This window comes from Mangifera indica, chromosome 8 (genome assembly GCF_011075055.1).
Source record: "Mangifera indica cultivar Alphonso chromosome 8, CATAS_Mindica_2.1, whole genome shotgun sequence".
Taxonomy (NCBI): Eukaryota; Viridiplantae; Streptophyta; class Magnoliopsida; order Sapindales; family Anacardiaceae; genus Mangifera; species Mangifera indica.
Genome location: NC_058144.1, coordinates 2,088,039 through 2,114,235, shown reverse-complemented (window position 1 = coordinate 2,114,235; position 26,197 = coordinate 2,088,039). Strand labels below are relative to the sequence as shown.

At 32.3% G+C, this 26,197-nt stretch overlaps 3 protein-coding genes across 7 annotated transcripts; 2 read left to right on the top strand and 1 right to left on the bottom strand.

The window, feature by feature from the left end:
- Window positions 1-2,332: 2,332 nt before the first annotated feature.
- Window positions 2,333-6,427, top strand: LOC123224470 (ORM1-like protein 3). Its single transcript, XM_044648144.1, has 3 exons — window positions 2,333-2,701; window positions 4,409-4,557; window positions 5,994-6,427. Exons 1-3 carry the CDS (start codon window positions 2,513-2,515, stop codon window positions 6,130-6,132), a joined length of 477 nt encoding a protein of 158 aa, XP_044504079.1. The 5' UTR covers window positions 2,333-2,512; the 3' UTR covers window positions 6,133-6,427.
- Window positions 6,428-7,339: 912 nt separating this feature from the next.
- LOC123222716 (dof zinc finger protein DOF2.5-like) lies at window positions 7,340-9,480 on the bottom strand. 4 transcript variants are annotated; one of them, XM_044645641.1, is made up of 2 exons: window positions 9,297-9,480; window positions 7,340-8,641 (listed from the first exon to the last, which is right to left on the bottom strand). In XM_044645641.1, exon 2 carries the CDS (start codon window positions 8,609-8,611, stop codon window positions 7,793-7,795), a length of 819 nt encoding a protein of 272 aa, XP_044501576.1. In that variant the 5' UTR covers window positions 8,612-8,641; window positions 9,297-9,480; the 3' UTR covers window positions 7,340-7,792. The 4 variants fall into 4 exon arrangements, with proteins under 4 accessions (XP_044501576.1, XP_044501575.1, XP_044501577.1 ...); XM_044645640.1 differs by lacking the exon at window positions 9,297-9,480 and adding an exon at window positions 9,207-9,277; XM_044645642.1 differs by lacking the exon at window positions 9,297-9,480 and adding an exon at window positions 8,773-9,151.
- Window positions 9,481-14,983: 5,503 nt separating this feature from the next.
- LOC123222803 lies at window positions 14,984-19,988 on the top strand. 2 transcript variants are annotated; one of them, XR_006503717.1, is made up of 9 exons: window positions 14,984-15,308; window positions 15,633-16,865; window positions 16,945-17,035; window positions 17,177-17,334; window positions 17,429-17,480; window positions 18,036-18,115; window positions 18,224-18,317; window positions 18,615-19,393; window positions 19,919-19,988. XR_006503717.1 is itself a non-coding variant. In XM_044645768.1 (8 exons), exons 2-8 carry the CDS (start codon window positions 15,696-15,698, stop codon window positions 19,220-19,222), a joined length of 2,253 nt encoding a protein of 750 aa, XP_044501703.1. In that variant the 5' UTR covers window positions 14,984-15,308; window positions 15,633-15,695; the 3' UTR covers window positions 19,223-19,789. The 2 variants fall into 2 exon arrangements, 1 of the variants encoding a protein (XP_044501703.1); XM_044645768.1 differs by lacking the exon at window positions 19,919-19,988 and having other exon boundaries at window positions 18,615-19,789.
- The last annotated feature ends 6,209 nt before the right edge of the window (window positions 19,989-26,197 follow it).

Here is a 26,197-nt window from a genome sequence, read left to right as displayed (position 1 = left end):
TGGAGCCTGGAGACAGTGCAAGTAACTTTAAACAGATTTCTAGGAAGTACCACGCCCACTTGTCAGGCTGAGCGAAGGTTAGCATGCATGAACATATGGCCTAAAAAATCAGGTCAACTTTTGCAAAACGTCATATCATAAAATGAATTCAATAATTTAAAAAAAAAAAAAAAAATCAAAGCACAGGTATGCTCGTGCTGCTGTCTCTTTTGATAAGTGGATCTTCTATTCATCACACACAACATCATCTCACTTCCTATGAATAAGCAAGCTCAGTTTCCAGCATAAGAATGTTATTAATGGTTGATTTTCTTTTATGTTTTTGGCATGCATGATCAACAGTTTTTCCCTGATCCGTTCTTACTTCAATTACTGTCAAGCCCAGCTCGCTAATTAAGCTTAAAGCGTATCAGGTAATAAGAAAATCTGAAATCTATCATGCAACAAGCTCAACTTGAATTATAATAATCCAGTTTCCTAAAGCAACTGTAACTTCAAACTAAAGAGGCTTTGTTAATGCGGTGCGGCAAATAGTTAATTAGTGAGAGAACCTAATTTCTGGTCATCTCCATGTTGTGACAGCGTGCAGATTTTAGTGGAAACACCTTTTGTCCCTTTCAATAATATGGTAAGATGAATTGTTTAATTAATGTGATTAATCATCAATTAACATTAGTTAAAGCTTCCTTCCTTTTAATTGATTTCCAGCTCTAGTGGGTTCTTACTTAACTGATTTATTGGAAGGCATGCAGCATAAGCTTCATCAACGCACAAATGAATCATTTTCCTCTGAATGTTATACCTGAAAAGCCACCCTGGCTATCAGATAACCTGACTCCACGATGCAGATATAACTTACCAAACTTCTCTACTTTCTCTATTTCTGGAGTTTCCATTTTTTCCATTTACATATGGTAACAATAGATACAATTATTAATGCCAGATTAGTGTTTGTTAGTATAATTATTTAATTTGGATTATTGGATAATCAATTTTTAAATTACTGGATATAATTTTTTTTTTTAAGTTTATAATCCAGAATCAATTTTTAACACAAATAATCTGTTTTTTTTTTAATATTTTTTAACATTCACAATTAGATTATAGCTATTTTTTATCTAATAATAATAAATTATACAAAATATCCAAATTTTGATTACCACATAATCAATTATTTTTATAATCGTAATCTAATAATCATAAAATGTGTTAAACTTGTCCCATGCACATTAATTTTATTTTATTTTTATAAAAATGGAAGAACTAATTTAAATAAATCTCCCTTTTGTTACATTTGATTTGTATTATATCATTTCGGGATTTTTTTTTTTAAATTGAATGTATAAGTGGATTTAGAATATAAATTTATTTTTATTTAAATATAAATTAAGATTAGCCTTCTAATCTAATTAGTTCAAATTGGACTAGGCCAAGTACAAGGACACGGGTCTCTCACACAAATTGGTGCCTGAAATCCCAAACCAAGCGGGCTAAAACGTTAAAAGGCCCAATCAGTGACGTTGATTGAAGTTTGTTACCAAGTTGGTATTTTTTTGTAAGGCCGAGGGACTTACTCCCACGTAAAGATAGCTGATTTATTAAGTTTCTATTATTTAATTTAAAATTTTTTTTTATCCAATTATGAGTGTTAAAATTAATTAAATATATTAATTTTAAAATTTTATTTTATTTTTTTTAAACCCTGAAAAAAGAGTAATTCACAAGTAAGTTTAATCAAGTTTTAAACAATAATATTTTTTTCTCTTGCATCTATCCTTCAATTTTTGATGTTATTATTGATATATTTTCTCTTTAATAGTCTTTTTTTTTTAATATTTCTTTGATTAATCTCATTTTATATTGAAAAGATGAAAATGAGAAATTTTATTTTCGTTTAGAAAGACAAGAGATCTTATTTTCGTCTAAGAAAACAAAAAAAACGATTGTTTTTTTAGATGAAAATAAGATTTTTGTCTTTATCTTCTCAGCTTAAATCGATATAAATTAAAGGGGGAGACTATAAGATATTAAAGAATAAACATTAAAAAGAAAAATATTATTTTTTAAAACTTGATCAGAAGAAAAATAATTATTTTTTAAGATTTAAGAGATAAAATAAAATAAAATTTAAGTTTATTTTAAATAAATAATTTAAAATTAATAAATTTAATAATTTATAATAAGCAAAAAGGCTATAAAGATGAAATTAAAAAAAAAAATAATTTCGGGTGAGAATAAGTCATTTGGCCTTTTTGCTAATTATTTTTTTATTTTGAACGCCGTAGAAGCAGGAATAATAAATAATATTGAACAGTAGCTTTGATTTGAAATTGCCACGCCATCATCATTGTCATTGAAACCATTTGATTTTGATTGGATTCCTAGATATTAACATCACAAAAATCAACCAATCAATCCTGCTGAAACAGAATCGCCAATTCCAATCGAACCGAGTAGGGATTGGATAGGGTTTGCAAATTTTCTAAAATTAAAATAAAAAATAAAAAATCCTATGATGGTGAATCTGTATGTCAAGGCGACGCCACCGGCGGATCTGAATAGGAACACTGAGTGGTTCATGTATCCAGGTGTGTGGACCACCTATATACTCATACTTTTCTTCTCCTGGCTGATCGTTCTCTCTGTTTTTGGTTGCTCTCCCGGCACGGCGTGGACCATAGTCAACCTCGTTCATTTTCTCGTACGGTTTATTTTCGATAACTGTTAGCTACTACCTTATTATTATTTCTTTTTGGTTGTTTATTTGTGAATCGATTGTTTTATACTTTTTGTTAGGTTTACTTTCGGCTTGGATTTCGAAGGTTTCGATTTTTAGGGTATTTAAAATGAATGTTCTGTCTGGGCTGGGTGGGTTAGGGTTTGGTTGAGTGAATTGAGTTAAGCGTTGTTGCAATTTGTTCCTTGGAGGAGTGGATTTTGTCTTTTTTATTTTCCATGTTTTTTGTTTTTAGTGATTTAGGATTTAACTATGTTTAGATTCCTCTTAACCAAGGAAGACTTATAACCTTTAACTAAATTAATTAGCTCATGATATCATAGTTTGATTGTTTTCTCTCTTATCGAATATGCTACCAGCGTACCAAATGAAGCATTAGGGTCCCAGCTTTGCTTCTAGTACAGATTGAAGAGATGGATGTCTTGTTTTGCACTTTGATTTATACTGTTGTAGTGAATTCAGATTTTGGTAATTCAAGATATTCAATAAATGATATTCTATTTTTATAGTAAGTTGTAAGTTTACTGATCTGTATATATTTTTCTATATGAATTGGCAGCTGGGTTGAATATACTCTTAGTGGATTAGAATTTATCGTGGAAAAGATTAATTTACTGTCTGGTTTGACTGTCTTCCCTGTGGTTAACCTTGTGGAGCTGTTAATATTTCATGCTTTTTTTTTTTTTTTTTAAGATTTTGTTACACCATAACATATATTTTAGATTCCTTTTGTAATTGATTTATTATACTCCCTTAGGACAAGGCCACAGTTTTTATTGCTTGTTCATCATTTGTCAAGTATGATTTTCCATGGGCTTCTCATGGACTAGTTAGCTTATGGCATATTAGGAATTTGGTTGAGGTGAATGACAAGTTTTCATTATAAAGAAAAGCAAGAAGCTTCTGTTTTGAGTTTATCAAGCCATCCATTTGAGTCTTGCTAATGGTGCCAAGTCGACTAAATTTCCTCAAGCCTTGGGTATTTTCCCTGCAACATTTGAATTTGGATTTAAAATTTTTGTATACAAATTTTTCATGTCAAATATGGCATGGCATTGTTGTAGCAGTGGTTTTGCATTATAGTGCTGCAGCCTCATCATACTTCAACCCGATAGTTGACAGGGATACTACATAAAGAGATGAATTTGCTTGTAGTGCTTTTAGGATGTCAATTGTCTTTTTGAATCATGTAATTTTATTTGTGAAGTTCGTGCTATATTGGTTCTCTATCATTTTTACTTCATTTATGTGGAAGATGTGAGCTCTGTTCTGTGCAGACTCAGATTAAAAATATATTTTGATATTGGGTTCATGTTTTGCCAATCAGAAAGAAACGGTGGTAATTAATGGTTGTAGGAACAGCAAACTGTTGCTGATTAATTGAATAAGAAAAGCAGTAATGTTTTCTTCAATTATACCATGATGTTGTAATCTAGATAATTAATATATGTCTGCCTTCTTTTTTAATTCTCTCGGTGTGTGTGTGATTGGATGTAGTTTAGAAGATAACTATTCTGGGACCATCCACACGTAGGTTTTAGCCTGTCAAATATTTTATAGGCTTAAGTTATATGTTCATTATCTTACCTTTTCAGTTACCTTTCAGAACCCATCTATAAGTTGCCTCCTATTTCTGTGAACTGTGTTTGACATGAATGCTTCTCCCTCCAGGTCACTTATCACTTTTTTCACTGGAAAAAGGGAACTCCCTTTGCTGACGATCAAGGGATGTACAATGGTTTGACTTGGTGGGAGCAGATGGACAGTGGAAAGCAGCTTACTCGCAATAGAAAGTTCCTTACTGTTGTACCCGTAGTGCTGTGAGTTTACTTCTTTGATATTACACAATACTAAGCCTGTGATGTATATGATGTATTTATGATCGGTTTGATTTTATATTTCTATTCATTTTTCATATCATAAAGAAGTTTGGAAATCCTTAGCATCGGATTGGTTTGGGAATGTCTGTGATTTGATGTTGCTGTTAGTTTTGATGATATCATAGATAAAATTGAAAAGCCTGTCCTCTTTTGCTCTGTGTGTCAACACATGTATTGGTGTGTGGTACCACCATTTGTGCTGGCGTAATAAGTGTGTTAACTTGATCTAGAGTGACTTAATTTCTTCTCTTTATTTGAATTATAAACAGTTTTTAGTTGCACATTTGTTACATCGAATTTCCATCAGTAATTCATGCATCAAAGTGTTTTAGGAATATGTGTGAGGGGTTGAAATTTGGTCATTTCTTGAACGTATATGACTTTTCAAGTGCTATCATGTGGTCCAACATTATGGGATACTAGGTCTGAGACTAAGCTGGATCTTATACACTTGCCAGAGCTTGGAATGCAGCATCGGCATTCCATTAACTGATTCTTTTGATAATTGTTGGATCTGGCCAGGTTAGGCAACTTGTGCTAGCTAGTAGTCAAATCCTTGTTAATTTTTTTCTTTTGGCTCACTTTGTAGTGCCTTATTTCACCATAAATAATGACAAACCCAACTGCAGTTGCTAGTGAGTCCTTTGGAATGCAATACTTGATGTCTCTGGAAGTCTATTGTATTGATTTCTTTGGGTCAAAGACATTGAACCCCTGAGGTATAGTGAAATAAGTAACCCCCCCTGCTATTAATGAACTTATGGTGAGCCATTAAAAATCAAACTGTCATGAGTTTTCAAATATTACTAAATTGCCCTCATACCATCTACTTTATTGCCTAAAACTTAATGGCAGGGTGATTTATGTTATTTCTGTAAACTCTGGGGGGGGGGGGGGGGGTGTTTGTTAGTTTATCATACCTCAGGAGAATTAATGCCATTAACCCTTAAATGCCTTTGCTGGGTGTACCTTACTGATTATCAATCATCTCTTATTTGTATTTATGCGTTCCAGACATTCAAAATGAAATCGTGTCAGATACATGTCACAGGACATCCGTTGTAGTTGCTATTGCTAGTCACAACATCTTTGTCAATTTGACATTGGAAGAACAGAGGAAATATTTTAATAACTTTCAGCTGAATTTTCTTTCCATTTTGCTGTGATTGGGGCACTATTTCTGATAATGTGATGCTATATGATACAGTAACTGCATTTCTTTCCCTGTGTTGAGAATGTTAGAGATCAACAATTCATTCTGTTATGTAGTTACTTTTTGACACTTGCTATGAGTGCCCTTCAAAAAGTGTGAAAATTGATATGGTTTGATCAAGCTCATTTGTATTTCAAACTTGTGTTAATCTTTTCTTCAACAGGTACTTGATAGCATCACACACAACTGACTACCAACATCCCATGCTCTTTTTCAACACTGTTGCAGTGACTGTGCTTGTTATTGCCAAGTTCCCTAATATGCACAAGGTCCGGATTTTCGGAATCAATGCAGACAAGTGAATTGGTAGCATGATGAAGATAGAGGTTTACAATTTCCTGCTTGAAAGCCACTGATCCTTGTGTTCTGCACAAAGGTTTACATCACTGTATAGAAAGACAGGACTGGGATGATGTTTGATTATGTAATGTTTTCGTGCTTTGACAAGATGGGTTTTAGATAATGAAGTAATAAGTGTATCTGAGTTGTCCTGTACAGTGGATAATTTTTATTTTGTGGATTATCCTTTATTACAGCGCTGTGCTGTTATCCACTTATCACATATTTTCAATGTGCTATTATTTCGTGGTTCTCATACCAAACCTCTTTCTGTCCTGTAATGTTGTTGCATTTGTCCAATGATGAAAAAAAATTCAAAGCCCGGACCCCCAGTTTTGGCACTTGGGAAATTTTGAATTTATAATTAAGTTGGTAAATAATTGGAAGGAAATAATGGTCTTTTACTTTGTATATATAAAGACTTGGAGTATTTGTTAGATAAAATATGGCGCTGGTCAGAGAAATGGTTCCTTTGGCATCAACTTTAGAGGGCATTTTTTCGACCTTCCAAGACTGTCAAAAGTGTGAGAGAGGTGCCGAAATAAAGGCGACAAATAAATCTTCATAGAAATCTTAAAGATCCAGTTACAGTTAGACACGGCGACAAATTGAGTCAGCCTAATCCCTAGAGAGATACACCCTAATACGATGAAGATTGGGGCATCTACTACTTCTACGGTAATTAAACGAAGCTTCTTTGCAACTTGTTCAATAAACACAGCTAAATACATAAAAATTTATAGCAATATTTGATTGTAAAGAAACGGACTGACTTGGTGAGAGAAATCATTTATGAGCACGCTTGCCCACGGGAATGTTTAGGGGTCCCTCCTGAGACCAAAGATGGATGGCTTTGTCAAATATTTTTCTCATCTTTCCATACAAAAGCAATTTAAATAAAATGAAGTAATGATTATGAAAACGGGATTTGCATTAGGGTTGCTAGAGAAACGATCGACTGTCAAATAAAATATTTGGTCAGCGCTTTTCAGTTGGGGCAGGTAACTAGTTGTTTAAGCACAATTTGCTTTGAAAGTCATATGAATAAATTTTGAGTATTCAAATGGTGTATAATTGTATAATTATATGATTTTAAATTAAAAATAAATTAATATTCAATATCATATGATGATATATAATTTAATTTTTAATTAAATACTTAAAACAAGGTAAAGAATGTGAAGTTGCTATTTCATACAACCAACAAAGTAGTTTGTGCGTAACACAACTAATTAAGCATATTTTTTTGGCTGCAAACAAACTCCCATATAGATTGTTCACTGGATAGCTAAGAAATTACACATACAACACTTAAGATGTCCTATAGTTGAGTACTTGTGATAGAAGAATAAATGAATACTGGCCATGTTGCCCTCAGAAAAACCAGGCGTTATATTCACCTCTTCTTCTATCTTCTTCACAACACATATAGAAACCACCATTGAAGCCAACCCTAAATAAGCTTCATTGTTCAAATGGTAAAAAGAAGAATATGAAACAGATAAAAAATAGATAACCCACATGTATGTTCCTGTTAGTACTTCTGAACAACCATACCATGTGTGAAAATTAAGGAGAAAAGAAGATCAAAAGAAAGACAATATCTTTGTCTCCTTAATTTCTTTACCACTGTCCTCCACCTAACATCCCATTCCAGTATCCATTGGAACCGCCTTGTCCTTTATTCTGATCACCTTCAGTTGTGCTCGAGAGTTGTTTCAACTCCCCAAAAGGAAAGAAGCTCAGCATCCCACCATTATTCTCTTGAACCCCATGGACACTTCCGTATCTATTTCCAAGCCCATGATCAATAGAAAAACTAAGTGTTGTTGGTTTGATATCTTGCAAAGCAAACCCAGATGGAAACAGCGTATTTGAATCGGCTGGCATGGGCGTTGGGATAAAAGAATCTAAACCCCTTGAAGCAATTCCAGTTCTGAGCAGGTCTAGATCTGAAAGAGAAGATGAAGTATTGTAGGAAGAAGATAAGGAGTTATGTTGCTGATTGTTGTTATTGGTGCTTTCAGTTTTCGGTACTCCAACATATCGAGACATATCATGAGTCTCATGCATCACTTGAAAACCCAGATTAAGATCCTGACCTTTATGAGTCTTAGGGTTTTGAGAATTAGAAAAGTGAGAAAGATTTGGTGGGTTTAGATCTGGGAGCTTGCTTGAAACTGATGATGATGATGATGAAGATGTTGAAGAAGATATAGATCTCTTATTCTTTCTTGAACCTCCTCCAACAGGAACATTTCGTAAAGAACCTCCTTCAGTCCAGTACCTTCTGCAAGTCTTGCAGAAATATCTTGGTTGAGTGAGACTGTAATTGTTGTAGTAGCAAAACTTTGTATTTGTTGAATTACACCTTGGACAATTCACTTGCTCTTGAGGTCTTGCCTTTCTCTCCAACATAGGCTTAGAAACGATCTCCTCCATGGGCTGAGCCAATCCGATATCTGGAAAATTCTAGAGAGACAAAGAGACACCATAGTTTTCAATAACCAAACAAAAAGATGATCAAAGATTAGAAATATACTGCAGATAAGATTAAGAAGGAGAAAACAAACAAATTAAAAGGTGAAGAAAGAAACAGTTACCTGAAATTATATGGAAAAAAGAAAGATACAAGGAGAAAAAAAATACCTATAACAACCAAAATATGGTAACTTTTTTCATTCCTTTATCTTTGTTGCTTAACCAAATTAAAAGGTGAAGAAAGAAAAAGTGCACTGCTTTCACGTTTGCAATTAAAACTTTTTTCCCAGAAAATGATCATCATCAGATGAAATGGGATTCATTTGAACCCTATAAATATATAAGAAATTATTTTACAACGAGAATACAAAATTAAAGAAGAAGTTGATAGAAATACATGAATAATTATCATTATCGTGAATTCCTTCAAATCTCTAAAAGAACTTCATCCAAACAAAAAAGAAAAAAAAAAGTAAAAATCCCCAAAACCTGAAAATAAACTATGAAAAAAAAATTAAAGAAGAAAGAAATCATCAGGATAATAAGATCTATCCACCTGCGGCCATTTAGCAGCATCCATGAATTCAGAATATCAAGAAAAGTGAATGAAAAGGAAGTTATGACTTCAGAAAGAAAGAAAATTCACCTCTTTTGTCTGAAGCTGCTGGTAATGCAAGAAAGAATGTTTTAGATTGTTTGTATGTTATTGCTTTAGCACACTTTAGGAACTATAAAAGAGAGAAAGAGGTGTTTCTTTTGACTACTCTTAATATATTATTAATGTAAGTGTTATTTTCTGTAGAGAAATTTTTGTCTGATTATATTATAATACTAGTATTAAAAATTGATTGTGGGTGGTGGGATATGAGTGTATCTTGGTGGTGGGTTTCTCTTTTTTGACCTGATAATGCATGGTGTTAATTCAAGTCTTCAATTATATTCTTATTTATCCTTTTCAGTGTTTCTCTACGTGTGCAGGAGTTGGGTTTTGTTTGGACTTTGGACAATCATAAACATTAAGATTTTATTCCTCTGTACTAATTTCTCACCGCAGATTCCATCAACTTACTATTTCTGTTACTTTTCATGTTTCTTCAAACACCAATGTGCCTTCCCTTCCTATTTATACTTTCCTTGTAACTAAAGGAATTAATCTTTGTTGAGTATGGTTATGTGTATATAGTTTTGAATACTCAATTGGGTATATAAATAATGTACCATCATATGATTGGTTATTACTTTATTTTAAATTTAAAATCAACTAATTAGACACATTATCTATATATCTAATTAGATACTTAGAAACAGATATATATAATTATATTTTTATTAATGTTTATTTGTTGCTGTGATGTGTGGATTGTCATACATATGGAAAAGTTATATTTATGAACAACGCTATATATATATATATATATATATATATATATATATATATATATATATATATATATATATTTGTGGTATACAAACATGTATACATATGAATATCATTATATGATTGAGTATTACTTTATCATTAATTTAAAATCATTCAATCACATTATGAAACATTCATATGTGTACACATTTGTATATTAAATATGTGTACAAATAGTTTTTTGTATATTTATAGTGTCTCTATGTATGGCAACAAAAACTAATACTAAAGTTGTTGTACATGGAGGATGGAATAATGAGTAATAAAGTTATATGCTAATTTCTTGTAAGTAATTCTAATAATGTAAAATTGGTATATATTGTTTCTCTTTTGGGAATAAAGTGAAGAAGATTGGCTGATTCATAATTGTATTAAATTAAGATGAATTTGCAATATTTTGGGTTTGGAAAGATGAGTACTACAAGTTATAAAAAGAAGAGTGATTGATGAACGAAAGTGAAAATGGAAAGTTCAAGAGCCGACATGAGCCGACAAAAGCACCCAATTAATGCAAGCCAGGATTGAAGAGAAATTTTGATGAGATTGAACGATGAAGGCCACAAACTTTTGTTTTTTTTTAATTTAAATGGATTAACTTTTTAATATTTTTTTTAAAGTCATCAAACGTATATTCCATCCTACCAAAATAAAGTTAATCCTTAATGCTTTTAAATGCTAATGACATTGATTTTTATTTTATATACAAATAATTTGTTGGATAATTATTAGTTAACATGAATATTGAATTGTTAATGCGAAAACTTTTAGGGATGATATGAACAATTTGAATTTATAAAAATAGAAAAATAATATATTTTTTTTTGTGATGATGTGTATGTTCAGATCAACACGTATATTATTCATGTCATTGTATAAAATATTTACCTGGGCATCCCAAAATATTCAAATTAACCTTACTGATGAAACAATCAATCATGTCATTATAATTTACCATCGTTAAAATTGATTTAAAGGTTTGATTGTTTCAAAAAGAAATATAAAGCTTTAGTCGATTCAATAAAAAGATTAAAAAAATTTTAATCATTTCAATAAAAAAAAAAAAATTTGACCTATTGAATTAAAAAAAACAAAAGTTCGACCTTTTTCTTAAAAAAAAAAGAACCCAAGAGAAACTTGTTCTGCTTTTGTGTTTGTGTTGCTTGTCTATTTCTCGTCATCCCTTAACACACTCTACACCTTCCCTTTCAATTTCTATGAAAATTACTCAAAACTTGTACTGCCGCTTTCATTCTGAAATTAACCAAAACTACATGCGTTCCTGTTTGTGTTTAGGGTTAATCAATATAATTAGCTAAATTCATCAATACGATTAAATGCATATTGTAAAATAAAACTATGGCCAACTCTTCTGTTGTTTTGTCTGAAAACAAAATGATTATGGTCGACCATTTACTTTGAACATGATTTAAAATAAACTTTTTTCCTGTCTCCTGGAAAAAGATATTCTTTTGAACAAATCATCAATCAAAAAATTTACTTTATCAGAAAATAGAGTAGAGATCATTGGCTTATGGCAAAGCACATATCGGTATGCTTGGTGGGCAAAATTATTCTCTTTAACAGTGCCAAGAGTACAGATAAGCTAGCTAATATGAACGTGAATAACGTGGATTTAGATTCCATTTTCCTCTTCTGCTGTACACCTCACGCTTCATCTTCATTTTCTACAATACATGTTTACAAGAACATTCATTATTCATTCATATACCAAACTATATATCCAGTGGCTGATTATGCTTGGACGGCCCATGCATTTGTTAAGAGCCCAACAAAGTTGCTTTAGGGGATGGGCATTGTAGATATGGGTTCCATTACCCAGCATGCCCAATTGAATTGTAAATCTTGTTCTAATTGAGTTGAAGAGGCCATGACAATCAAGTAACAACTGAGCTTAGCTAATATGAGTTTGCTGAGGTTCAATGAACAAAGCTCAAATAGCATTAATATTTTCTTCTTTCTCATTAAATAGTAGACGGGTTCTGTGTTGATTCAATCAAAGCTTCGTCCAATGTATAGTGTCATAGTGAGTCAGTTTAATTGCTAAGCTGCCAATGTGGCCGTGACGATGTATTGTGATAGATACAAGGCAGTGGCGTGTGGCCCGTCATGCCTGGACGCTTCTTCATCCAAATCTTGGTGCTTTGTATTTGTAAATTGTATGCTTCCAAATTTTGGTATTGGCACGCACATTAATGCCAATGTCTAAATAATTATAAGCCGCTATTCAGTTAGAAACGTTGCCATCTATTCTTACCTGTAAAAGTGGCTAATTTAGTTATAAGTATAGTCTTGTCTTGGTTGTAATTTTGGAGAGGCATGTCTAAGCTAAATGACTTCTCAGGTGTCGGGAGAATGAATTTGTTCACTTATTAATTGTGAATATGACTGCTAACTTCTTAAATAATGTACAATGCATGCAATGTATTTGAGCTACTTTTTCCTTTGAATGGGGCCAAAGAATTCAATGCAAGAATGTGAAGAGATACAAAAAGATCAAGAGATAGTCAGTTTTTAGTGTGGTTTAGACGGAAAAACCAAAAGTCTACATCTACGATAATGATATTATCATAGTATTATAATAAATTACAAAACAATATTATAATATTTATATACTAGTAAGGTGCTAGAGGTGTCTTTCCCTTAACCTTTCTATTGTCTTGAATTTGAGCTTATGAAGGTTAGGGTTATATATGTATCTGTTTAGGTAAAGTGTGGAGTTACATAAGTTTAGTGCCTGCAATTTTATTGTAATTGAAATTGTGAGAATTTGTTTCAAGACAATTGAAAATTGTTATTTGCTCCAAAGGATAGTTTGAGTAACAAAAAAAAAAAAAACTCTATGTATAAGAGAATATGAATTTAAATCTCTTTTAATGATATATTAAAATCAAATTTTTAACTTATCTAATTCACTAAGTGTGGATCTGGTAATTGAACTTAAGGTTTAACTTGTTTGGTATAGTTGATTTTACCCCTTTGAGTGGTCTAATTCAAGTGAAGTTTCTCATTACAAAAAAAAAAGTTATTCAATATTAGGGAGATTAATTGCTAAATTTGTGGCAAACGACGCTCATGTTTCCCTATTTGAATAAGATCGTGCATTGTCCACTAATAACTAATCTTCTATAGGAATGTTATATCCATGAGTTTAACTGAGTAACAATTTTCTATTTCAAAAATTACATAAATCAAACATCTCTTTGTCCATTATCTATAGTGATATATATTGTTAATGTAATTGTAGGGATTTTTGATTATTACATGATTGATAATGATTGACTTTAATCATAGTGACTTTATAGATATTCCTTTTTTTAATAGTATAATTGCATTGTATAAATAAACACTCATATGTAGTATTACATACACAAATGAAATATATACTTCTCATTTCATAATATAGCATCAGAGTCTATCTGAATTCTTTTGTTTGTTTTAAGGTTTTTTGGTTGCCTAAGCAATATTTTTGCTTTCTTGTTTTTGTCAGCTTATCAAATCTCTTTTTGCTTTGTTTGTTTATGTTAGTTTACCAAATCTGTCCCTAAGACAATACAAATACAATACTTTCCACTGTTCCTACAAAATTTTTCGTAACATGGAGAAAATTGATGTTTCCAAGCCAATTACCATTGTTTTGACTGGATCAAGCTACAATATGTGGTTATATAACGTGAAGAGTTTTTTAATTGGGTGGAAAGTTTGACATGTTATTACGAGATATCATTAAACTTATGCAAAAGATTAATGAAATTTACACTAAATTTGTAGAATAACTTAAAGATTGGAATAGCAAAAATCACCATGATTAAGGTGTTAATCACTATGAGTAGGATGTCAATCACTATAATTGAGAGTCAACCACCAAGATATGATTAATCGTCATATTTAAGGTATCAATCACTATGATTAAGGGTCAATTACTATCAGTCAATAGTGTAATAATCAATTATCCCTACAATAACGTTAACATATGTTATTGTTATCATTTCCTGGATGGACCTGCTTAATTTTCTTACTGCAACTACTCTCCAGATAAAATTAAGCTTCTACTCGTCGAGTTTTTTTACTTCGACCATCAGAGCAAAATGTTTTTAATTAACTTTGTCAAGTAAATTACTAGACCAGCATTAATGACTATGTTTGACAAAATAAGAGATATTTGTAGGTTTCAAGTTTTGAAGAAGGGATCTGTACTGCAATCTGCAAAGTTGGAGTAGATTCATCCTCTCAAATTATAACTAAATATCCAGCTAATTAATTAACACTTTCCATCAAAAACTATAAATATACATTATAATTAATATAACAGGTAGCTTCGAAGTTTGCCTGGTCGTTTGGTCATCAATCACCATCATCATAATCTTCAGAGCTGTGCATGGCGTCAAAGACAGAAAACAATATAAATTAATAAACCAATTCAGCCACGAGGAGAAAGAAATTACTTTGCATGGTGATTGTGAGGAACACGTTACCAGCTGGTGTTCACGTTCTGATAGACGACATGCAATATATATTTGCGGTTGAAAATACGTATAAATGTAAATGTTTATTCGGTCTTTGGACACTTCTTGGTGAATTAATTGTTGCTTCAACTGCAGACAACTTATGCAAATATTTCTACATTAGGCCATTAATGGTTCTTGATTTGAGACGTTTAGTCAAAATTCTGTGCTTCTTTAAGAGGATATTGACTTGATGATATGATAATTGAGGAATATTTACTAAAATGATGATTAACTGGTTGCTCCCTAAGGGACTTAATGCTGATTCTCCAATGTAGTAACTCTTTAACGGGAAGGAATTGACAAAGGTTAATTCTTTTTTTAATTAGCTGTGCAAGGTACAAGAACACAGGCAATGCCTGCCAGCCAGCCAGCCCTATCACAACTGCTAAAAACAGTTTCTTTTGATTTTTATCCTCCAAACCGTACACTAATAAGAAGTATAGTTCATCTCCCGGAATCTCGTTTCTTGGGACACCTTTTTCGCTGCCATCGAGATTTTGTTTTGCGCTCTTTTCTATTATTTATACCAATTTCTCCTGTTTTATTTCAGGATTTCTTTAATATATTAAGCGGACTTTTATGTCTCTAGCTACCATAGATATGGAAGAAATATAAAAAGTTAAAAAGAAGAGAGGGGTCCGAGTCCAATTATCACCATGAATAGATGAGGAAGGATTCTTTTGTTTAACGGAGTCCTCATAAAAAACCCCAGGTGCCCAAAATCTACACCACACACATAAAGTCACTTTTGTATTTGATTCGTCTCTATTTTTTATTAAGCGGAAATATTACTTATTACCTTCTTCTATTGTCTTACAAAATTTTCTCAGCCAATGCTTTGTTTAATATGCACTTATCTGTCTGGACAGAATATTGTTAGTTTTGAGATTTGGGTTTTACTTCAAAACTATTATTTATCTCTTATTATCATGGTTTGGTGGGTCTGTTTGGTTTCTGTGTTTTTTGGTTCGTTTTTTACGGTGGAGTGATTATGAGCATTTTTAGTCAGTAATATTTATCTGTTTCATATTTTTAGGGAATTTCGGGACATTGCCTTTGGGTTACATAGGGTGAAATGTTTTGGAATCGGTAAGTGTCAATGATGGGGAGCTTGAGTGAAGAAGATGATCAATTTTTTGACACCCGTGAGGACATGTCCACTATGTCTGATTCGGGCTCCAATAGTCCAGAACATATGGATTCTGACCTTGGAGTCGATAACATCTTGCCCATTGGTTTTGGATATGAAATTTGGATTAAGAATCCAAGTAGCATTCAAGAACGGCGTGATAAATTACTAAAATGGATGGGTATATGTGCAGATCAAACGGGTAGGGAAAATTCTGGAAATGGTATTACTTCTTGTAACGTAGTTGAAGTGGAGATTGATAGACACGCTAAAAAAAGTGACGCAGTACTTGGATCATCCAGTTTTGATGATGGGTTGTCATGGAGTCTGTCTTCAATGTCATGCTGGTCAGGTGATGACAGGGAATTGTTCGGTGGGGCAACAGAAGAGAATTTCGTATGTCAAATTAGGAATTTGGATGACGGGAGTGAATTCATTGTGGATGAAATTGGGCAGGATGGTATGCTTGGGAGTCTTCGTGAAGCAGGTTCAAATCGATTAATTACTGTGGAGGAGTTTGAAAGGAATCTTGGTTTATCCCCCTTAGTTCAGCAAGTAATGCAGAAGGATGTTGAAGATGTGGAGAACCTGGGAGCAGCAAGAAAGCAGGTAATGAAGGGGTGGTGGAGGCGACTAGGTTCTGTAGCCTGCATTGTGGATGGAAGTATGATAGCAAATGATTCCCATTCAATTTCCAGGGCAAGGACTCAAAAAGTTAGGGTTCGATCTCACAGGAAGCGATCAAAGGAATTATCAGCTCTTTACATTGGACAAGATATACAGGCCCATCAGGGTTCAATCTTAACAATGAAATTTAGTTCCAACGGTCAATTCCTAGCAAGTGGTGGTGAAGATGGCATAGTTCGTGTGTGGCAAGTGGTGGAGTCAGAGAGATCAGGGAATTTTGACGCTGCTGATTGCGATGCTTCATGTGTGTACTTCACCATGAATAACCTTTCTGAATTTGTTCCTGTTTGCACGGATAAAGAGAGTGAGGGTAAATTGAAGGGTGTAAGGAAAACATCAAACTCGGCTTGTGCCATTTTTCCTCAGAAAGTTTTTCAAATATTGGAGAGACCGATCCATGAGTTCCTTGGACATTGTGGTGAGGTCCTAGATCTCTCATGGTCAAGGAATAAGGTTAGTGATTGTCTATAAATAATTCACTTCTTGTTTTCCGAAATATATTTGGGTATCTAACTACCTGTACTCTGTGCAGTATCTCTTATCATCCTCTGTTGATAAAACTGTTCGCTTGTGGCAAGTGGGATGTGACCAGTGTCTCGAAGTATTTTTCCACAATAATTATGGTATGTCCTTTGCTGCCTGTTGGGGTTTCTTTGTAATGCATTTCTGGTGTAAAAATACCAGCTATTGTTGACCGATACCTTGTAATGTTTTTTTATTTTTATCCTTTTTTCGTTTTAATTTTGTGCTACAATGTGATACAGTCTCATGTGTTCAGTTTAATCCTGTGGATGATAATTACTTCATTAGCGGTTCCATAGATGGGAAAGTACGTCTATGGGCAATTCCTGGTTGCCAGGTTGTTGATTGGACTGACATCACTGAAATAGTCACAGCTATTTGTTTTCGTCCTGATGGGATGGTATGGTGAACTTTTTCCTTCTTTATATTGCCAGAATGATACCTTACTGTCTGCAATTATAATGGTTTTCAGTACACAATCTCCTTTCATGCAGGGTGTAGTTGTTGGCTCCATGAGTGACACCTGTCGATTTTATGATGCGTCAGGTTCATGTTTATTAGTTATTACCAGAACCTTTCTCCTAAAACTATTTCAATGTGGGAAAGTGCTGCTTGTTGCCTGGAATTTTGGGGTGTATTCTTGTCACTTAATATTTTGTGCTTAATTTTGAGTAATTTAGTTGTGCTTGTGAATTGAAAATATATCCATACCTGCTTATGGAGCCTCCAGCCTTGGCTAAAGTTATATGTCTATTATATGGACCTTTTTGAAGAACAGGAAAAAGGCTTCATAATCCATATGATTCCTATCTCAACTTTTGCGAAATAGACTTTGGCGCTGTTTCTGCTGTATTGGAACCTTTTGATTCATGTTTGAGTTTCAATCTTAGTGGTTTAGCTGGACTTCTTTTGTTTCATACCTGTAGCTGTTATTCTGTCACATGGTTGTAATATAGTCAAAAGTGTTTTTTCCTCCAAACTTCATATGATTTCCTTTGAAACTCATGATGGGTTCATATATGAAAGTTGATACGTTATATAAAATTATGATGTGAGCGGTTGCTTTGGTGATCACTAACTGGTCTGTTTTGCATGGGTCAGATGATTGCCTACAACTTTATGCTCAGGTATGCTTACAAAGTAAGAAAAAGTCTCCACTAAAGAGGATAACTAGCATGCAGGTGATCTTTCTTATCTGTTTTGCTTCATGGCATATGTGATGTGCATGTTCTCAGAATTTTTGTATTATGTGTTGAATAATTTACAAATTGATGATATCCTTTCTGCAGTTTTCTCCTGGCGACTCAACTAAAATGATGGTCACTTCCGCTGATTCACAAGTCCGAATTCTTCATAGAATAGATACGATCTGCCAGTTCAGAGGTTAGCGATTGTTTGATTATTTTATTGTCCTTTAGTCAGGAATTGTTCACTAAGTAGCTATTGTGTAAATATAGTCAGTTGTCTGTTTATTAGTTAACAGGCTCTGCATAATATGTTCATGGCCTTGGGTGTCATTTCTTTTTGCTGCATTGGTTTGATGTAATAGATACTGCATTTGAATTGGAAATTAGACGACCTTGTTTTCTTTGTTTGTCTGGTTTTTGGGCCATTAACCTGTTATTCAACGTCTTATAGCTCCTGCATCTCCTCTTAGAGCTTTTTCCTTTTTATTTTTAGGCCTGCAGAACACTGGGAGTCAGATATCAGCATCATTCACCTCAGATGGGAAGCATGCTATCTCAGCAAGTGATGACTCTAATGTCTATATGTGGAATTATGATAGTCATGATAGGCCTGTGCCCCAAACTAAGAAAAATTGGTCATGTGAGCATTTTTTCTCAAATAATGTGTCTGTTGCCATTCCCTGGTGTGGTATTACATGTGGGAACAATATTTTCTCAAGCCTATCAGGAGCATCTGCCTTTTTTGGAGTTCCAGATAACCTTTGGGAATGCAGTGAGAAAAGGCCACCGCAATCTGAGTTGGGTGAGAGCTCTCAATGCAAATTACCATTATCTTCTCATGAACATTTTCCATTGAACCACAGAAAACAATTTTCAAAGTCTTTGCCCAAGGGCTCTGCAACCTGGCCTGAGGAAAAGCTTGTCTTACCAAGCTCAATGATTGTATCGTCTGCAATGGGTAAATCCCAGTACAAGTTTCTTAAGACATCTTTACAAAGCACACATGGTTTCCCCCATGCATGGGGCCTGGTTATTACAACTGCTGGTTGGGATGGAAGGATCAGATCATTCCAGAACTATGGATTACCAATTTTCCTTTAGACCTGTTCAGGCTGACGCATTTATTGGTGAAATGTGGGATCAGCTCATACCACATGCAGTCTTGTCAATCCAGAAATGATGCCAAAAGGTCTTAACTTCAACTACTTTTTTCACTCTTTAAACTGGTTTTGAGCTTCAATCCCCAGCCAGAGCAAGTCCTGGATGGAAAAGGTATAATATATATTTATGAGCTTTATGTATACCATGTTATAGGCTATCTTGGTTCTTTGGCAAGAGGTTAATGGACACTTATTGCAGTGTTACAACCGAGCCAAATGTTTATTTGTAGTGTAATTAGGCTCATGTTAACAAATTGCTACTTTGACCCCAGTGGAAATAACATTGGTGGTGTAAATGTGGTTATACCATTCTTTGATTTGCTTATGTAGAAACAGTCCCGTCTGCCAATCTCAACAGAAGGAAAGGATCATGTCCCGGCTAAATTTAGATGGTCATTGATTTAAAAATGGAGATGGTTTGTAGGGGCTTTTGCATATGATTTATTAGAAAATGAAAATATATGACGAAAAATAAAAGCAGGAACAGGGATGTTTTCCTCATTATATGTTAGTTGGGTTGTTGGCTGGGGAAGGTGTCATTTGTGTCTACCATTCTGTGTTTCACAGGGCAAAGCTCTTGAAACAGCCCTTCGGGTGCAGTTGAATTGTAATTTATATATGTAATTTTTTATTTCAGGCGGGGTTGCTGTTATTTCTGGGACTGCACTTCTTAAAGTTTCTGAAATGCCACCGGGCTTCATGTTGCAATATGTCAAATTATTTCACCAGAGAATTTTTATGAACAGTTAAAACAGAACAATAAGAACATATTATTCTGAATACTTTGTAATTATCAAATAATAAATTTTATTTTATTTTATAAAAGAACAGTTTAAATTATCAGAATAATTTTTGTACTAGCGGTTTTATATTATTTTTAGGGTGCGTTTAGTTTGGATAATATTTTATTATCAAAATAGAAAAATTACTTTAAAGATAGATTACTTATAAAATTATTGGGTATAAATGATTACTATGTTTGATAAAATTTGGTAGGTATAAATAATTATTGTGTTTGGTTAAATGTAATAAAAGATTATTAGTAAATTATTTTATTTAAATGCTCTTGAATATAATTATTTTTAAATAATTTTTATATTATTTATCATATTAATTAAAAATAAATTTATTTTTATCTCAAAAAATTAATAAATAATAATATAATTATAATAAAATCAAGATTACCTTGGTAATCTTTAAATATATAAAGTGAATGTGGTAATCAGATTACCACCTATATTACTTGTCACATCAGTATTAATAATAGAAGATTACTGTAATATTTTATTACTGACAAACCAAACAAGAGAATTAAAAGATAGATTATCAAGGTAATCTTAAAAAACTAGAATCAAACTGCCCTTATTACAAAATATTTTTTTTGTAAAAATTAATTTAATAATTGAAAGGAATAATATAATAAGGTATGATGTTAATATTATATTATTATAGTTGGCATAAAATTATTATATAACATGATACGTCAAAGTAACAGGGAAAACCCAATGATTAAAAGGGCCTGTTTGGGCTGAGACTCTTTCTGACTAGTTGGTTGCATGCACGTCAGCTACCACGTTTTCAGTTGTCTTGTCTATACATCTGCCAGTTTGGAAGTCCTATGTTTCTTATACTTTCTTATGTTAAATAAAAAAAATTTTAATATTTAAATTAAAAATAAGACTTAGATGTTTAAATTAAAAATAATATGATATTTAAATTAAATTAAAATTTTTAAAGATAATTTTAAATTAAAAATAAAATAATATTTAATTATATAAAAATATATTATCAGTTATATATAAAATTATAAATATTATTTATAATTATAATTTTATTATTGTTGGTTTACGTTTATTATAATACCTTAGTGAGCATTTTCATTCTTTTTATCTGTACAACATCTTCATTCCTTTTGTTTATATATTATATCAATCTTTTATGTATATACCAATAAAATTATGTATTTTTATTTTTTATATATAATTTTGATATATAGATGATGTATCATCATATAATTAGATGACTTTGAATTAAAAATAAAGTAATATCCAATTATATGATGACACATCATGTATGTACTTAAATTATGTGTCAAAAATATGTATCCATAACATTGTCATATGTATACGGCCAAATGACTATTTCCCACCCAAGGTTTGGTGCAAACTCAATTTCTATATCCGTTAACTATCGAAAATCTATATACTTACTCATATATTAAATTTTACTGTTACTATCAATGATAAAATTGTTATTTAATAAAAATATTTGAAAAAATATAAATTCATCACATTTTCTCCTAGGTTTAAAAACTAACAATTCTCCCCCCATTTTTGTGTCACATAGATCGCGTTAACTGATTTGTGTGTCAATCGAAACATAGATTGGTGCGATAAAGGTTTAAACTCTTTATTTGACCGATTTGTGTGTCAGTTGACGTATAGATTGACTGATACGATATGTGCATCGCACAAATCCTTGCTGACAAATCTTCGATCGAAGATTTGTCTTCGTCTAGGAAATGGGAGAGTGGAGGTTGACTGGCTCTGGTCACCAAAGAAGCGACAAAAAAGACAATGCAAACCCTAGGGGAGAAATAGTTATTTTTCAAACTTTGGGTGAGGAGAAGGTGGAGGAAAAATTATTAATTTTAAACCTAAGAAAAAAATATGATAAATTTATAATTTTTTTAAATATTTTTACTAAATAATAGTTTTACCTTTAAGATTAATAATGAAATTTGACATAGGGATTAATATTTGGACTTCAATAATTACTGGGTGGAAAAATAAGGTTTACATCAAACCTTGGGTGGGAACTTAGTCATTCAGCCTATAACATCCCTCCCCAGAAGTACTATCCACCGAAAGAGAAATGTTACGAATTAATATCCAAAGCGTCTATTTTCTTTAAAATATTTTAAAATGAACGCATTACTAAAAGTGTTTAAAAATTATTCTAAGAAAACTATAAATCTGAAAGCGAACAAAAGATGTATATATCTCATATGAAAACTCATTTGAAACATCTAATATCATAGAGTAATCATATACATGCCCCTAGATATAACTATACAACTATCTGAATAGGGCCAAAAATCAACAATATCATATGTATGTAACGAAAACTATAGGTAACTAGCCCCAGCCCGGGTCTATCTCTGCTGACATGGACCTGTCTCGCAGCTACCTCGATCACCAGTACCTGCAATCATGAAAGAAAAGGAAGTGAGAGATAAGAAAATTCAGTAAGGGGAAAGAATTAAATAAACTATCTCATTTCCTGTTTTAACTCACTCTCGAGACTCAACCTCACATCTTAACCTCCATAAGAAATCGAGAAGATAATCTATTTCATTCTTTAATAATTGGGTCATACTTTGTCCCATTTGATATCTATTTGATACTTTTTGGAAGCTGACTATATAGATTTGACACTTTTCTAAGCTCGAGCTCTCTTCCTTTCTCTCACTACACTATTTTTGAATTTGAATTGTGCTCTACTACGAGTATGCTCTACTACGAGTGGACCCTACTGTGAGTCTATATCCTACTATGAACGTGTCCTATTGCGAGCAGTGTAATGTAAAGTACCCCCTCATAGTTCATAACATGCATGCGTGTCTTTTATCTTACTAATCTTGCTTTAATCTAAATCTATTCATAACTCATCAGACCATACTCTTGGGACGACCCCAAAATCTTGAGCCTCAAATTTCTTTTCTTGCTTTTCTTTCTTTTCTTCTTCTTTTCTTTTTCTCTCATTTCTTTCCTTTCCTTTCTTTCTTTCTTCCTTTCCTTTTTCTCCTTCTTTTCTTTCTTTCCAAAAACTGTGAAATACTGTTCACAAGACTGTTCATATGATAGGATAACCTTCTGTTTCATACAATTTAACAGTTCCAACGGTCTCTAATTCATACAAGCTATATATCATTGAAAAGAGGATTCAAAGAGCTTTCTAACAAGCTATAATAACACTTATAATTCATTATATAAGACAGTCAAAACGTGAGATGAAATCAATAGCAAAAAACTGTCTTTACTGTTTATTTGGTAAAGTTGTCCTTTTGGTTCATACAATATTTAACAGTTCAAACGATATTTAATTCATACAAGCTATATATCATTAGAAAGAGAATTCAAATAGCTTTCTGACAAGCTATAATAACACTCATAATTCATTAGATAAGACATCCAAAACGTAGGATGAAATCAGTGACAAAACTGTAAATATTATCCAACTCTCTGTCATACACAAAATCATACACATAGATACTCCAAATGGCAAAACAACATTTCTCAACTTCAAAATCATCATTATAACATAGATCTAAGGAACTAAAAGCATAAAATATGAAACATATCAAAGGTAATACCTCTTACCTTATTTCAAGTCAAATCTTTACAAGTTGACTCCCTCCTCTTTGTTTTGTTTCCTTTATCACCAAAACCACTTTAAATCAACACCAAAACACACTAACATACTCGCATAACATGCATATAAATATAGGTAAAGGGAAAGGAATGAGATCTTTTGGTTACTAAGGCTTCCAAAGTGCTTTTTTGTTTCCTTTTCTTATCTTGTCTTTCAAAACCCCTTCAATTTTTTCCTTTATCTTCACAAAACAAAAGAAAATAGCATGAAAAATGGTGGTTGCTGGAATGGATGGGAAGATGATGGAAAAGCCTTGAAGTTTCTTTGTTTTGTCTTTTTTTTCTCTTTATATATATCTTTATCTTTTTTTTTTGTATATATATATATATAAACACACATATACACGTGAATATATATATATATATTTAAAATTGAAAATATCTCAAAACAAAGTTAAAAGACATAAATACCCCTAAAACATACCTAAGGGTATTACACGGCCTCGACGTGCGTGTGTATATATATAATCTTTATTGTGTTGATCATATATATTTTATGATTTTTCAAATAATTCATCATTGTAATAATTTTTTAGATTTTTTTTTTTTACACTTTTTCGTTGTTTTAATATTCATTGCAATAAAATATTAAATGTTTAAAAAGTAAGAGTGATTAATCAGCCGGAAGACATAAATTTTTTTTCCTGTTGAGGGAGACCTAATCAAATGCAAAACTCTAAAACAATCCCTCATCTATGGAAAAAAAAAAGTGGCAGTATGCATTTAAAATTTAGAAATGTGTTTAAGCGAAAAGAATGAATTTTTTTGGCCAAAAGACTTATTCCCCCGCTGGAATAAGTCTTGGGTGGGGGTTTGGGAATGAACTAACTTGGTGGGAATAAGTCTATTGGTCAACAATTCGGTCTTTCAATTGACATGACGGGATTGGGTGGGCTTCAATGTTTCACTTTGTATAAAGCATTACAAGATCTGACATGAAAAGGACACCGGAAACTTGCTTCTTTTTAAAGAACTCGTTAATGGAATTGTAAATTTTCACATGAAAATTGACAGACTTGAAACAGTGAGTACTGCTTGATTTTGATGAGAGGGAGACGAGTCATTTGTTTGCTTTAACTTCATGAATAGGCGATACCGACAAAGGCTGCACAGATAGTTACCTCTCCCCACTCTCAAGAATTGGCTTTGTAGGGATTCAACGATGTCGCCGCCGCACGTGAATGATGTTTGGCTTTGAAGAGCCAAAACTCAAAAATTGTGGTTGAAAATTTAAGTATTAAGAAGACTAGACCCCATATATACACACACACACACACACACACACACACATATATATATATATATATATATATATATATATATATATATATATATATATATATATATATATACACTATGATTGAGATTATATTCATATTACATGTATTTTTCCTTTCAGAAGTTGTGGAAAAGATTGATAATACGTACGGGCATAATTAAGAACACTGATATTGGGAGCTGATGATGGGTAAGAAGCACCAACAAGAAGGACACAAAGCTATTTGATATGATTTGAAAGAATAACAAAAAGACATGTTAGAAATGCTATATACACCTTTGCATAAACTTTAATTTATAAGACAAAAAGTAGGATTAGGTAAAATTACATTATTGAATGTAACTCATTCTTATTACGATAAGGACAGTAAATATTAATTCCAATTATATCTTTATGGAGTATTATGAATTTGATAGTACTGTATCAATCAAATAGAATAATATAAGAAGAAGATGATGCATTAGGGGAAAACACGAGAAAGAGAACATGTGAAATTTTTGTTATATTTTTTATATCACAAACGACCCATATTTATAGGGTTACAAAAACCTTTGAGAAACTAAAACTTTAATGGGTAAAAATAAATCCATAATAAGGGGATAAATTGTCATTTTAACAAAGGAGTTAAAGAATGTAATAGGTAGGAGGAGTACGCAAAAAAAAAAAGAAAGAATTGGAATCATAATCAAATTCAGAATCCCAGATACTTGGTTTTCGATTCTGGTTTCTATTTGAAACTAGTTTATCGCTGATAGGTTTTGATTCTAATTTTGTGAAATCGATTAGTTCCGATTTCAATTCTATCTTGTAAAGAATTGAAGTTGGAAGCGAAAGCTAATTTTTTAGTGAATTCAATCCAATTCTATTTTGTTTTTATATTTTATAATCTTTTTTTTGGAATTGACAAGAAAACTAATGTCGAAAGAAGAGGAAAAAAAAAAGTGAGAAACAGGAATATTGATGTTGAAAGATTTAATTTATTGAGAAACAAGAGGCAGAGTTTCATCAGATCCAGACGGTTGTTTTCATTGATGGGATTCATTTTGATTGACATGAAGAAAAGCTTCGACCCCATCCCCCAACAAATCACATGTTTAGAGAGGAAAAAAAAGTGAGAATTCCGTAGAAGTTATTTCTTTATTTCTCCGTTTTCGTCCTGAGTTGTATGTTTTTGCTTTGCTGGTTTCGGACCTGTTTCTGAAAA

Coding starts and splice junctions, on each gene's coding strand:
- LOC123224470 (XM_044648144.1), top strand. CDS start 2,513: ATGATGGTGAATCTGTATGTCAAGGCGACGCCACCGGCGGATCTGAAT. Junction 2,702..4,408: donor TCAACCTCGTTCATTTTCTC/GTACGGTTTATT, acceptor TTCTCCCTCCAG/GTCACTTATCACTTTTTTCA. Junction 4,558..5,993: donor ACTGTTGTACCCGTAGTGCT/GTGAGTTTACTT, acceptor TTTCTTCAACAG/GTACTTGATAGCATCACACA.
- LOC123222803 (XM_044645768.1), top strand. CDS start 15,696: ATGATGGGGAGCTTGAGTGAAGAAGATGATCAATTTTTTGACACCCGT. Junction 16,866..16,944: donor TCTCATGGTCAAGGAATAAG/GTTAGTGATTGT, acceptor TACTCTGTGCAG/TATCTCTTATCATCCTCTGT. Junction 18,116..18,223: donor AGAGGATAACTAGCATGCAG/GTGATCTTTCTT, acceptor TCCTTTCTGCAG/TTTTCTCCTGGCGACTCAAC.
- LOC123222716 (XM_044645640.1), bottom strand. CDS start 9,230: ATGGATGCTGCTAAATGGCCGCAG. Junction 8,642..9,206: donor ATGCTGCTAAATGGCCGCAG/GTGGATAGATCT, acceptor TTGTCTCTCTAG/AATTTTCCAGATATCGGATT.